This window comes from Heterodontus francisci, chromosome 9 (assembly GCF_036365525.1).
Source record: "Heterodontus francisci isolate sHetFra1 chromosome 9, sHetFra1.hap1, whole genome shotgun sequence".
NCBI classification, from domain to species: Eukaryota; Metazoa; Chordata; class Chondrichthyes; order Heterodontiformes; family Heterodontidae; genus Heterodontus; species Heterodontus francisci.
Window position 1 is genome coordinate 118,199,367 of NC_090379.1, and position 13,870 is coordinate 118,213,236.

The window sequence follows — 13,870 nt, forward strand, 5'->3', positions numbered from 1 at the left end:
TCAACATAAGTTGTAGAACAAACTGCCAATTTCATCACTCATTGTTTTTTGAGTAGTGAGAAAAGTTGAAGCTAGCACCTAAAGTCTTTTCATTTGCCAGTTTGGAGGTGAATAGCGTTGGGTACTGTCTCTTTAACCGCAGGCTGAGCACAATGTACCTCCCTGGGAGTGGCGCACCCCGAACATACGAATTAGGAACAGGAGTAGGCCACTTGGCCCTTTGAGCCTGCTCCGCCATTCAATAAGTTCATGGCTGAACTGATTACTCCACATTTCCACCACCCCCGATAACCTTCCACCCCCTTGCTGATCAAGAATCTATCTACCTCTGCCTTAAAAATATTCAAAGACTCTGCTTCCACCGCCTTTTGAGGAAGAGAATTCCAAAGACTCTCAACCCTCAGAGAGAAAAAATTTCTCCTCATCTCTGTCTTAAATGGGCAACCCCCATCTTTTTAAACGGTGACCCCTAGTTCTAGATTCTCCCACAAGGGGAAACATCCTTTCTACATCCACCCTGCCAAGACTCCTCAGGATCTTGTATGTTTCAATCAAGTTGCCTCTTACTCTTCTAAATTTCAGTGGATACAAGCCTAGCCTGTCCAATCTTTTCTCGTAAGACAGCCTGCCCATTCCAGGTATTAGTCTAGTAAACTCTCTCTGTACTGCCTCCAACACATTTACATCCTTCCTTAAATAAGGACACCACTAATGTACACAGTACTCAGGTGGCTTTTGCCTAACACCTATTATCAGAGCCAGTGCAGAGATGAGCTAAAGTTCACCAACTTGGGAGGCTGACTCACAGAGCCTAGCAGTTCACTCTCCAACACACAAGGACAGAGAGATTTTACAGGGGATCCCTTCCTCTAACTCAGGTCATGAACGGTTAAAGGTCACGTTTGGATGTGATGTTCTCTGTTGAGTGAGCTTTGCCAGATTCCACAGTGACTGCTGATTGAGATGACACACTGGAATTGGATGCTTAACAATAAGCAAGGGAGAGAGAGGGATACCATTGTGCAATTTTCTCAATAAATGGTGTTCCTGTGTAGACATGGAGTGGTCCTGAGGCCAATGAGTGAAGATTGCTTTGCTGATGATAGTAAAATAATTTTACTAATGAATGTTTCCCCATTCTGATCATAGACGGAATTGAAAAATACCCAAATAAGAGTCATAAGCCAGGATTTTACCAGCCCATTGGAGGCAGGAGGGGCTGGAAAATGGCAGCGAACGCGTCAGGAGGGAAGCTTGGCGTGTTTGCGCTGCCAAGGGATATTTGCAGAGTGGGTGGGTCTTTGGTTTTCAGAGCCCCCATGCCCTGAAGAGGGGGCCAAGGCTGCAATGCTGGCTCCTGTGTGCACCCCCCCCCACTTTCCCCCCCCCCCCCCCCCACCCCTCTCCCAGCGCTGGGGCCGTGGCCCCCCTGCACCCTCCTCCCAGCGCCGGGGCAATTCCATGCCCACCCCCCCACCACTCCCAGGGCCATGGCAATGCTCCCCCCCACCCCCCCCCCCAACTCACGGGGTTGTGCTCCCCCCCCTCTCGACGCCAGGGTCATGGCCCCAGACATTGACCACCAGTTTCCCCCTGGGTGCTGGCATTGTGGCAGCCTTAGTCCACCCCAAGCGGTGTTATCACAGCTCACTATGTGACCTCACAGCAGACAAGCAAACAGACTCTACGTTGCACTCGTTAATATTAATAAATATATTGAGCCAGACTCCAATATTGCAGCACAGTGCTGGCCAGCCTCCCAACTTGCAAGAAAGAACTTGCATTTCTATAGCGCCTTTCACAACCTCAGGACATCCCAAAGTACTTTGAAATATAGTCGCTGTGGTGTTATGATCACCTGGTTCATGGTTTGCATTAATATTTTAGAGGTCACTTTTAGTTTTGGGAAATTAAATGTGTAGTTGTAAGAATTTCAGAAGATTGCAGACCACCCAAGATTTAAAGTTCAAAAATCTCTCCATGAGTGCTTAAGAGACAGTGTTCAAGAGGTGAGAGCCATTAACACCACAGGTGGCCTTATTTAGTTGGGCAGCTGGAACCAGAAACCTTAGGAGAGTTTGTGCTGACATTATTAGCGATATCAATGATTCAGCCATATCTGTACATATCTTTGTGATACTTGTGAATGTTTCAGGAGGTTTGTAATCAAATACGCCATCAATCTCACTCCTAACATTCACCAGTGCTGATTTTAAACCTTCTCTTCTCACGCAGTGTCATGGCAGGTCAGTCAAGTGGTCTGCTTACCCCTTAATACTGCACGAGTTAGGAAGAAAGAAAGACTTGTATTTCTATAATGTCTTTCAGAACCTCAGGACATTCCAAAACGTTTTACTTTTGAAGTGTAGTCACTCTTGTAATTTAGGAAATGCAGCAGCCAATTTACGCGCAGCAAGCTCCCACTAACAGCAGTGTGATCTGTTTTACTGATGATGTCTTGGGATAAATATTGGCCCAGGGTTCAAGTCCCCTTCTAGGTCATGGGGGAGTGCTGTACTGTCTGAGGTGCCATCTTTTGGATGAGCTGTTAAATCCAGGCCCAGTCTGCTCTGTCTGGTAGATGTAAATGATCTCATGACACTATCTCGAAGGAGAGCAGAGGTTTCTCCCTGGTGTCCTAGCCAATATTTATCCCTCCATCAACATCACCAAAACAGATTGTCTGGTCATTATTACATTGCTGTTTGTGGGATCTTGCTGTGTGTAAATTGGCTACCACATTTCCTACATTACGACAGTGACTACACTTCGAAAGTACTTTGAGCTGTCCAGTGGTTGTGAAAGGCGCTATATAAATGCAAGTCTTTTTCTCTTTTGGGACACTGGGGAGAACTCCCCTGCTCTTTTTCCAATAGTGGCCATGGTATCTTTTACATCCACCTGAGAACAGACAGGCTCTTGGTTTAACATTTCAACCAAAAGACGGCACTTCTGACAATGCAGCACCCCCTCAGTACTGCACGGAACTGTCAGTCTGGATTATGTGCTCAAGTCTCTGGAGTTGGACTTGAACGTTCTGACTCACGTGTCATGCAGGCCCCCACCTGCCAAGAATGAGGCGTGTATATTTCGCCACATGGACATTAAACTTAAAATTGTTGCTGGGAAGAAAAGAGGGCCAATCACAAGGAATTGCCAGGCCACTCACCGGAAAGACATTTTTGCATCCTGGCAGACAGGATTGGAACAAAGGAACCAGTCCCTGCTCCCCCAGTGCACAGAAGATGTGGTCAGACCAATTTAGTCACATGACTGACTGGCCAGCGAAGTCTTTTGTATTTCAACTTGCCACTGTTTGAAACTGAGAAAGGTCTGTGCTCCTGGACTGAAAATACCTCTCTCCTGTCTACTGCCATCTCGCTCTCACGGAACTCCAAGAATCCATTGAAGACATATTAGAGAGATACAGCACTGAAACAGGCCCTTCGGCCCACCGAGTCTGTGCCGACCATCAACCATCCATTTATACTAATCCTACACTAATCCCATATTCCTACCACATCCCCACCTGTCCCTATATTTCCCTACCACCGACCTATTCTAGGGGCAATTTATAATGGCCAATTAACCTATCAACCTGCAAGTCTTTGGCTTGTAGGAGGAAACCGGAGCACCCGGAGGAAACCCACGCAGACACAGGGAGAACTTGCAAACTCCACACAGGCAGTACCCAGAATTGAACCCAAAAGAGAAAATTCTCTTGCAGTGAACAAGGTTTAAGAAGCATACTGGTCCCCAATGAAAAGCAAGAATTACCTACAAGCAAGAACTACCTACAAAAGGACTATACAGTGAGCTTGAAGCACAGTAACAAAATATTACCTCAAACTTTATCTTTTCCTCTGCTCCTTTTCTGTCTCTGTTTGCATGTGCATGTTACGTATGCATGCTAGCGTGGGCGCAGCTTGTATCCGTAAACGTCAACCGAATTAGGGTTTAAGTTTAATAAATTTCATTTTTTTCTTTAAACCTAAGTAAGCCTGTCTGTGCTCATTTCTTTGCCTTATAAGCGGTGAACAAGGATTCACCAAGGGGGAGCTCAAAACACGGTGTTTAAAATTAAACCCTGTTACAATAAAATCAGGTGAAGGCTGAGAAAGACCCCGAGACACCTTTCTCACCTGGTCGTAACACAAGTGAGAGTGCTCCCTCTGAACCAAGGCTGACACCTATGCAGATCAGTTTGTATGTGATGCCCCCTGCAGTAGGATTGCCGGTTGAAGTCTGGGCTCAGGTGCTGATCAATGGCAGAAGTAATAGAGAACCGCCAGTAGAAAGCAATATCTTCAACAGAAGAGCAGAGAACAAAGCACGTCACCAGCATTTTTAAGGCATAAAAATGGATGAGACAGGGTAATAGAAACCCCAGTAAATATACAGCCTCTCCATGGATAATATTTACTAGTGAAGCTCTGATCCTCTCTCGGCATGTTGGTTCATTAACTGTGCAAGTTAAGAGTATCTGTAGCCTCAGGGCACCAGGACAGATCAGATAGATGCAGATGTTTCTGGTAATACCTTCATGTGCTGTCAGTCAACGTCTCAAGAGCCAATTTCCTGAATGATTCTTCTAAAATATCAGGATTGTTTCTCATCTGTGCCAGGAGATTAGGAGGATTCCATCAGCCAATGGGTCGTAACATTTACATAGCATAATATGTGCGTACAGTAAAGTTTTCACAGTTGTGAATTTTGGTTTATACTTAAATGTGTGCTTCTTAAAAAGGTAAAGGAAGATAAAAGTCATCTCTACTTTGATGAAGGTTATTTTTTGGCCCACTTTGAGTCTTCTCCTCCTCTTGCTATCTCATTACCACTTCTTTGTGAAGGCGAGTGAATGGCTTATTCTCGGGACTCTCTGGAGCTGGAAGGAGCTGGTGTTTGGGGGGTTGTGCGGGGGAGTGAGTAATTTGTTCTTGGGGCGTTGTTGGGAAATGTCTGTGTAATCATTGGCTACTTTCTGGTCAAGTGCTAGCTCTAAATACCAATTCGTCAGATTGGCCTTGGGCAGAAGTGCAAAAAGAAAGGTAAAGGGAGTGTTGTACTTGTGCCCAATTCACTATTGTCTGTTCTGTGCTAGTAAACAAGGCCGAGCTCACACCCACCCAGTGGGAGATCAAAACTCAGGCTTGCTATGATCCCTACCGCCACTGGTCTGTCCTAATTACAGGACACTGAACATGGGCAATATATTGGAAGGGCAATGCCCTGGTGCCTTCACGTAATGTTCTTCCACGTTCCAAGAAGTTACAAGCACTAGTGATTAGAGTGAGGAATCTGCTGTGAGGTGTCAACTGTGTTATGCTTTATGCCACTGGATGGAGCTCTCTGCTGTATATATTATCATGAACATTTAGCATCAAACAGACATAGCTTCTTGTTTATTTATTCCTTCATGAGATGTGGGCGTCGCTGGCAAGGCCAGCATTTATTGCCCATCCCTAATTGCCCTTGACAACTGAGGGACTTGCTAGGCCATTTCAGAGGACAGTTATGAGTCAACCACATTGCTGTGGGTCTGGAGTCACATGTAGGTCAGACTGGGTACAGACAGCAGATTTCCTTCCCTAAAGGGCATTAGTAAACCAGATGGGTTTTTACAACAGTCAATAGTTTCATAGCACCATTACTAGCTTTCAATTCCAGATTTTTTATTAATAAATTGTATTTATTAAGTAATTGAATTTAAATTCCACCATCTGTCATGGTGGGATTTGAACCCATGTTCCTGAGGCATTGGCCTGGGCCTCTAGATTAAGAGTGGACTTTATAAATGGTACTGGTGAGCGACCTTGCTCTTTCAGCATGCATTTGTAAAGTTTTTGGTTAAGAAAGACTTGCATTTAAAAAGCACTTTTATGACTTCAGGACCTCCCAAAGTGCTTCACAGCCTATGAAGTACTTTTTGAAGTGTAGTCACTGTTGTAACCGCCAATTTTGGGAAAGCAAATTCCCACAAGCAGCAACATGATCACGACTGGATTTTTTTTTAAAGTGATGTTTGTTGTGAGCAGCTGGTATTTGAATATAAACAGAGTGGGGGTGTTGCACACTAAAATGGCCTTTCTCTTTGTCTCCATGCAGCATGATGGACAGCCTTACTGCCACAAGCCCTGCTACGGAATCCTGTTTGGACCAAAAGGTAATAGGAGTTATGTTAAAGGAGACAAAGTGGGGATGGAATTTGTCCTGGGTGCTACAGATCCCTTCTGAATGGGATCCAGTGCTTGGTGTGTAGAAGTGATCCCGTCTGACTGCAATCCAGTGCTTGGTGTGTAGAAGTGATCCCCTCTGGCATCCAGTGCTCTGTGTGTAGATATCCTCTGGATATTTGTTGTTCTAATGTGGAGTTCCAATGGTGCAAGAATCCAGAGCAGAAAAAAAAATCGATGGATCCATGTTTCCCCAAAATCCAGAAACGATGGATAATCAAGAAAAGACAAGCTGATCCATACAGGCCTGATGCAATTAAGCATCATTCTGTCCTGTACTGCCATCTACCAGAAGCTATATGATCTCCTGAAAATATCCCTCGATCATCAATTGGGTTCCCCTACCCATTGCCAGCCTGTACACTTGGACAGTACACTATTGTATATCAGACTGAATATTGAACAGAATTAGTACAGTAGTATTGTGCTTACACTACCAACTCACATACAAAAACACTCATTCTTTATTCTGCAAATTGGCCTGAGCAGTCCTTCTTCACTTCTACCATATCTGTGCTTATTAATAAGCAGGGGATGTCAGTACTTTATGATGTCTGTAAACAATTCTATCCTCTAAATATCAGAAACTCAAGGCCATTTCCATTCCTGCTGTCAGCATGTTGTGCCCCACTGGTACAAGACAGTTTGGAGATGGAGGAGCAACTTGTGAAACCTCATCAGCCTGTTCTCTTTCCTTCCATCACAACAAGGCAGCACAGTGGCGCAGTGGTTAACACTGCAGCCTCACAGCTCCAGCGACCTGGGTTCAATTCTGGGTACTGCCTGTGTGGAGTTTGCAAGTTCTCCCTGTGTCTGCGTGGGTTTCCTCCGGGTGCTCCGGTTTCGTCCCACATGCCAAAGATTTGCAGGTTGATAGGTAAATTGGCCATTAGCAATTGCCCCTAGTATAGGTAGGTGGTAGGGAAATATAGGGACAGGTGTGGATGTGGTAGGAATATGGAATTAGTGTAGGATTAGTATAAATGGGTGGTTGATGGTCGGCGCAGACTCGGTGGGCCGAAGGGCCTGTTTCAGTGCTGTATCTCTAAATTTAAAAAAACTTAGATTTATATAGCATCTTTTTATGCTCCTCTGAAGTTCCACAGGATGTTTTATTAAGTTAAAGGCGCCACATAATTACCAGTTGGTGTTAGAGTAAAATGTCCAAATCACTTCACAGGAACGTTTTCAGACAAGAATTTGACAGGGAGGCATATAAGGAAATATTAGGACAGGTGACCAAAAGCTTGGTCAAAGAGGTAGGTTCCAAGGAGCGTCTTATGGGAGGGTAGAAAGGTGGAGAGGTTTATGGAGGGAATTCCAGAGCTTGGGGCCTTGGCAACTGAAGGCACGGCCACCAATGGTGGAGCGATTAAAATGAGGGATGCTCAAGAGGCCAGAATTGGAGGAGCGCAAATATCTCAAAGGCTTGGGGGTGTGGGGGGGTGGGTGGGGGGCTGGAGGAGGTACAGAGATAGGGAGGGGTGAGGCCATGGAGAGATTTGAGGACAACTCATTTCAAGTAGGAAAGCAGGGTCCTTCTGCAGTTTCAATCTGTATAGCAATGCATCTTCCTCAATTTCCATCTTCCATATCATTTCCTTGCTGTGGTTACAGGGGTCAATACTGGAGTTGTCGGGAGCTACATCTACGAGAAGAGTGACACCGCTGGCGGCCAGTGATGGGATTACCAGACTCTGGGAGAATCCAAGTCAACATTGTGCTGTTTCTCCATTGCTAATGTTAAGCGCACCGACACTGTATTTATCATAACACACAGTAACAATAGTTTAGAACTAGGTGTGTTCAGAGGTATTAAATGTAGTTTGAACTGTAGTGTGCAATTTATGTGAGCTGTCATGGAGCAGGGACGCAGCTCTCAGTACCTGATGGCCTCCTGTTGCTATCTCTCAAATTTTAATCTAGCAACAAGCTATTGACAGCTTTTAACACAACTGCAGATTTGCCAAAGCTGTTATCAGGTCTTGAACCAGTGAGTGATGGTCAGGGCTGAGTCAGCACCCTACTCAAAAGCCAAGTACCAGTTAGAATATCTTTTGAGCACTTCTGCAGTAATACCAATCCCTGAGTAACAATGTATTGATGTCTCTGTGATTGCCCCCCACCCCACTGTTTTATGAAGTCTTGTGAAATAAGCTGTCTATCCCATCACCCTCACTGTGCATTACAATTTCCCCTTGGAAAAGGGGATGGGGGTTCCTGTAACTACAGTATTATATTGTGCAAAGTACATTTTAAAAATCCTGTTCTTTTTCTAAAAAGCATCAACAAAGTTAAATGCTGTTCTGTTATCTTTTACTGTTAATAAACTCTGCCAAACGTTTTTAGACGCCTCTTAGTTTTATTTATTTCCTTTTCAGCGGCTAGTTTAAGTTGTGGTGCACACTTGCCAATATACATTTTCACTCCTGCCCCCTCCTCAGGGCACTGATTTATGCTGAGGGCATTTATGTAGGTGCAAACCCCTTTGCTCTCTCACCTGGGTGACTCTAGACAGTGACTATAGAGGGCATCCTGATTTTTTTTTTTGTTTATTCGTTCATACGAACATACGAATTAGGAGCAGGAGTAGGCCACTCAGCCCCTCGAGCCTGCTCTGCCACTCAATAAGTTCATGGCTAAACTGATGACTCCACATTTCCACCTACTCCGATAACCTTTCACCCCCTTGCTTATCAAGAATCTATCTACCAATAATTGCCCTTGAGAAGGTGGTGGTGAGCTGACCTCTTGTAACGCTGCAGTCCACATGGTGAAGGTACACCAACAATGCTGTTAGGAAGGGAGTTCCAGGGTTTTGACCCATTGGCAATGAAGGAACAATGATATAGTTCCAAGTCAGGATGGTGTGTGTCTTGGAGGGGAACTCTTGTCTGGAGGTAACAACAATGAGTGAGGGTTTCAGCAGAAGATGGATTGAGGCAGGGGTGGAATCGGGCGATGTTAGAGGGGAAAGTAAGCAGTCCAAGTAATAGAGCAGATATGTGATCAGAACCTCATCTGTGACCACTTTCCAGAGGAAACGGTTTCTTCCTAATTGCTCTGTCAAGCAACCTCATAATTTTGATACTTTAAGAATTTCATAATTTTACTTCTATTAGGTCTCCTCAACTTTTTTATTATTCATTCATGGGATGTGGGCATTGCTGGCTAGGCCAGTATTTATTGTCCATCCCTAATTCCCCTTGAGAAGGTGGTGGTGAGCCTTGAACTGCTGAGGTCCATGTGGCATAGGTACACCCACAGTGCTGTTAAGAAGGGAGTTCCAGAATTTTGATCCAGTGACAGTGAAAGAACGGCGATATAGTTCCAAGTCAGGATGGTGAGTGACTTGGAGGGGAACTTGCAGGTGGTGGTGTTCTCAGGCATCTGCTGCCCTTGTCCTTCTAGGTGGTAGAGGTCACGGGTTTGAAAGGTGCTGACTAAGGAGGCTTGTTGAATTGCTGCAGTGCATCTTGTAGATGGTACACACTGCTGCCACTGTGTATCGGTGGCGGAGGGAGTGAATGTTGAAGGTGGTAGATGGGGTGCCAATCAAGCGGGCTGCTTTGTCCTGGATTGTGTCCAACAACACAACTATTTTATTTTGTGCTTGGTATGACTCCATTAAGTGGAGAGTTTTCCCCCCGATTCCCATCAACTTCAATTTTGCTAGGGCTCCTTGATTCTACACTCAGTCAAATGCTGCCTTTATGTCAAAGTCTCACCTTACCTCTGCTATTCAGCTTTTTTGCCCAGTTTGGACCATGGCTGTAATAAGATCTGGAGTCAATTGGCCCTGGCAGTATCTTCTCTGCTCTATGGGGAATGATCCTTGCGTCTCCAAATGCAAGTCTTTCTGTTTAAACATCTCCAAGTCAAGCTACTGAAAAATCCTCACATCTACCTGTAGAGATTTATTTGCCCAACATGAACTCCAAAACTCTCATGACACAGACATGGCACATGTACCCAAGTACAGAGATATTTGGTACAAGTAGACATTGCCAATGTTTGGGAGCCACTAACTGTGCAGAGTTACTGCTGGAGTTTAGCTTGTTAAAATCACCCAGCTTGCTGTGGGCTGCTTTCTTGTTCTAATTCATCTCATTGTTTTAAACACTGAGTACATACGCATGCAGTTGTAACAACATAGAATCAGGTCTTTATAGAATCAGAGAATGGTTACAGCACAGAAGGAGACCATTCGGCCTGTTGTGTCCATGCTGGCTCTCTGCACGAGCAAATCAGTTAGGCCCACTTGAGAAATTGCTCTACATGATTCCAGTGTGAATGGCCCTATCCAGTGATTTGCTCACACTTAAATACTATTTTTCCCTTTGCTCATTATTTTTCATGCATATTATCAATAAATCATGAAGCAAAGATACATGCAGATGACGGCATAACCAATTAATTGTAGTAAGACTCATGCACACAGCTAAAGGACATTTTATCCTTCTCAATACCTTCCGATTAACCCATTTACCATGGTTATGTTGCCTTAATTAGCTCAGTAAAATTTCTCAGAAGCACCAGTGATCAGATAAACGTATTCCAGATCATTACACATTTCTGAGCACTTACTTTCAGACATTGCATCATTCTGTTTATCTGAGGAGATGCCAGTCCCTGTGCCCCTTTACACAATACAAGGCTGATAGTTTAGCAGAAAGCTGCTTTAACTCATCAAGTGCTGGTTATAGTATAATGGGTGCAAGTTCCACAGGTTGCCCAGGACAATGAGGTCCTTGGTTAGTGTCACGTTCATGAGAAGTGCAGCAATGAAAATACAGAACCAAACTGAAGAATTATGAAGAAAGGAACGTTTTAAAGGGGCTGGTACATGTGCTGCCAAGAAAATGGAGGACAAGACATATGGCTCTCAGCATCCTTTGCACTCAAATCCACATCCATGTCCACTAAAACTGAAAACAAATTAAGCCCCGTCTGCATGGAAATGCCTCAGATAATCAGACCTGGATGTGAGCTCTACTCAAACACAATGAGACAAGACCTCTCGCAGACTTCATGTCCGTGAATAAACTCCATTACAATGGAGTGTGAACCACCCTCATCTCCTCAGAATGGGACCATAATCAAGGCCTTATATAGCCCAGTCAGGACTGAAACCTGTAAAGCCAACCCTTGTAAAAATTCACATTTAAAAGGTAAAGAGGAACAAAAGGGGAGATTTTTCAGCACAGAACTACAGACAACAACATCAGTCTGGTCTGTCCTTAGCTCTCACAGTACAACAACAAAAAAGCCATTTTGAACTCCAGTACCTGTCCAGCCAAGAGCTGTGAGATAACCAGCAAAAGTCAAAGAAGGAGCCCTGCTGTGAATTCTACACTTCAACTTGTTGCAGCTGAGAACTGAAAGTGACCACAGTTGCCAGACTGAAGTCACAACCACCAGAAAAGTATACAAACAACCCAGGCCTGCAACTTTAAACAAGAAAGTGACCTCTGAGAAGATTCAACAGGTTTATTGTGAACTCCGAACACCTACCTCACTTCAAACCCACTTACCCTTTTCCTCTCTATCTGTCTATTGTGTGTATGTGTGTGAGCGCGCGCACACGAGTGAATGTGTGTGTGGGTGCAGTTGAAACTATTTTGGGAATAAATATTGTTCAATAAATAGTTAATGTTTTGTTTTAAACCTAAAAGAAAACCTGTCACTTATTTATTTGACAAATAAAACACAAGGGGTTATAACCCTAATAACGAAAACACTTGCGGTAGTCAGCTGGGAGGTGAACAGTGGGAACCACCCACATCCCTTACCATCTGGCGCTAATGCTCCCATACTTAGCAGCACAGAGTAATAATCATGGCTCCTATCTATTGCATGTAGTACCTTCAAGAACGTACAGGTACAAACTGAGTTGGCTGTTGACACTTGTAGGTAATAAAAATACATTATTCAATGACTATTAAAATGGTATCAGGGATGAGGGACATCTGTTATGTGGAGAGACTAGAGAAGTCAGGATTTTGATAGAGGTTTTCAAAGTCATGTAGGGTTTTGATAGAGTAGATAGAGAGAAACTGTTTCCAAGGCAGGACAGTCAGTCACCTGAGGACCCAGAGTGAAGATAATTGACAAAAGAGCTATGGACAGCTTTGTCAGAATATGAGTCAGCTGTGGCTCAGTTGGTAACACTTTCACCTCTCTTACATACAGGTGGGAAATGATAGGGGTAGTTTCCCTTTATCACCTCTCAACTGACCAAAAACAGTGTTTTTATTAGAAATGTGTTTTAACCCCTGAGTGTTTTAATGGTCAACAAACAGATAAATGACAAGTTTTCTCATAAGCACAAAGAAAGATAAATGTTTATTGTACAATACCTGAAAATATTTGCTACTTCGCCCACACTCACATGCATATAGACACACATACACACACGAAAGAAAAGGTAGAGATTAGAAGATAACATGCATTTGGGTCTGATGGATTTTACAAGAGCTCACTGTAAACCTTATGCTCTTCCCCTGGGGGGTGAAGATTTAAAAATGGTGCAGGCCTGTTTTTCCTTTTTTCCATGTTGACTGAAGACAAAACTTGGAAAGTTTCATGAGGGTGAATGTGTTGTTGCAGACTTTGTTTGTTATATCTCAGTCACAGTTCAGTGTTGAAATTTCTGGTACAATTTCTCAGGTAGGGAGTTGCAAGCCACTTCCCACCTCTGCCTATAGATAGTTTAAAAATGGTGTTCTAGGCAGGGTCCTTCTTCTTCCACTGGAGCTGGAATCTCTCTCTAGCTTTGCTTTTGTCTGCCCAGCATATACTTTTATTAAGCTTCTTATCAGGTTCCTGGTTTCTATCATGTGACCATGGCTTTTCTTTACCATTGTCCTCAAAATGATGTTGGGGCCATTGTTAGACCATGGGGTTTGGGTATCACCCAGCTTCATCCCATCTTGATAAAGTGGATTTTTTTCACACCTATTCATTTGAGTTTGAATTTTGAGACTCCATGTCTGCCATGCCATTGCTAACCCAATTTGTTGAAGAGAGGTAGCCATTAACACAGAATGTACCATTTACATTTTAATGCCTCTCCAAGGCTGGTCCAGACATGAAGATTGACTCCTGGATTTTGTAGGTTCCAATTGGCAATACAAAATAAGGTCATCTGCCCACTCAACCCCATCTTGTTTTTCAGGGAAACTGCCCATTTTTGGGTTTGTTTCATAAGTTCATTATTTAGTTTATAATTCCTTCCTGCGTTAGCGTGACACCTCCCCTGCAAAAAGGGGAAAAAATGAAATTCCTTGATATTTCATTTTTTTTTGTTTCTGGCAAGAAAGAAAAGCAAACACGATAGTAAACATTCACACGCATTCATTGACATGCATTCCTCAGTCACTGTCACTAGATTTTCCTTAGCTTGCTGGTGGTATTGTCTATTTAAACTCTGGACAATTACATTATTTTTTCCAGCAATGTGTATGATTTTAAGTTAAATGGCTGGAGGAGTAAACTCCATTTGAAGAGCCTGGCACTGTTGAATTTGAATTTGTCTAAGAAGGTTAGTGGGTTGTGGTCAGTTTATATTAAAATTTCCCTGTGACCATAATTTGTTTCAAAAATATACAATTGGTCTCTCAATACCTGAGTCATCC

The 13,870-nt window shown here is 43.7% G+C and overlaps 1 protein-coding gene across 1 annotated transcript in view; it reads left to right on the top strand.

Moving 5' to 3' along the window:
- Positions 1–8,577, top strand: part of LOC137374016 (cysteine-rich protein 2-like) — a 53,475-nt gene extending 44,898 nt beyond the window's left edge. The window contains exons 7-8 of the mRNA XM_068039785.1: positions 6,106–6,163; positions 7,851–8,577. Of these exons, the coding sequence (XP_067895886.1) occupies positions 6,106–6,163; positions 7,851–7,915 (123 nt within the window). The 3' untranslated portion in view covers positions 7,916–8,577. The remainder of the gene's footprint in view (positions 1–6,105; positions 6,164–7,850) is intronic.
- The last annotated feature ends 5,293 nt before the right edge of the window (positions 8,578–13,870 follow it).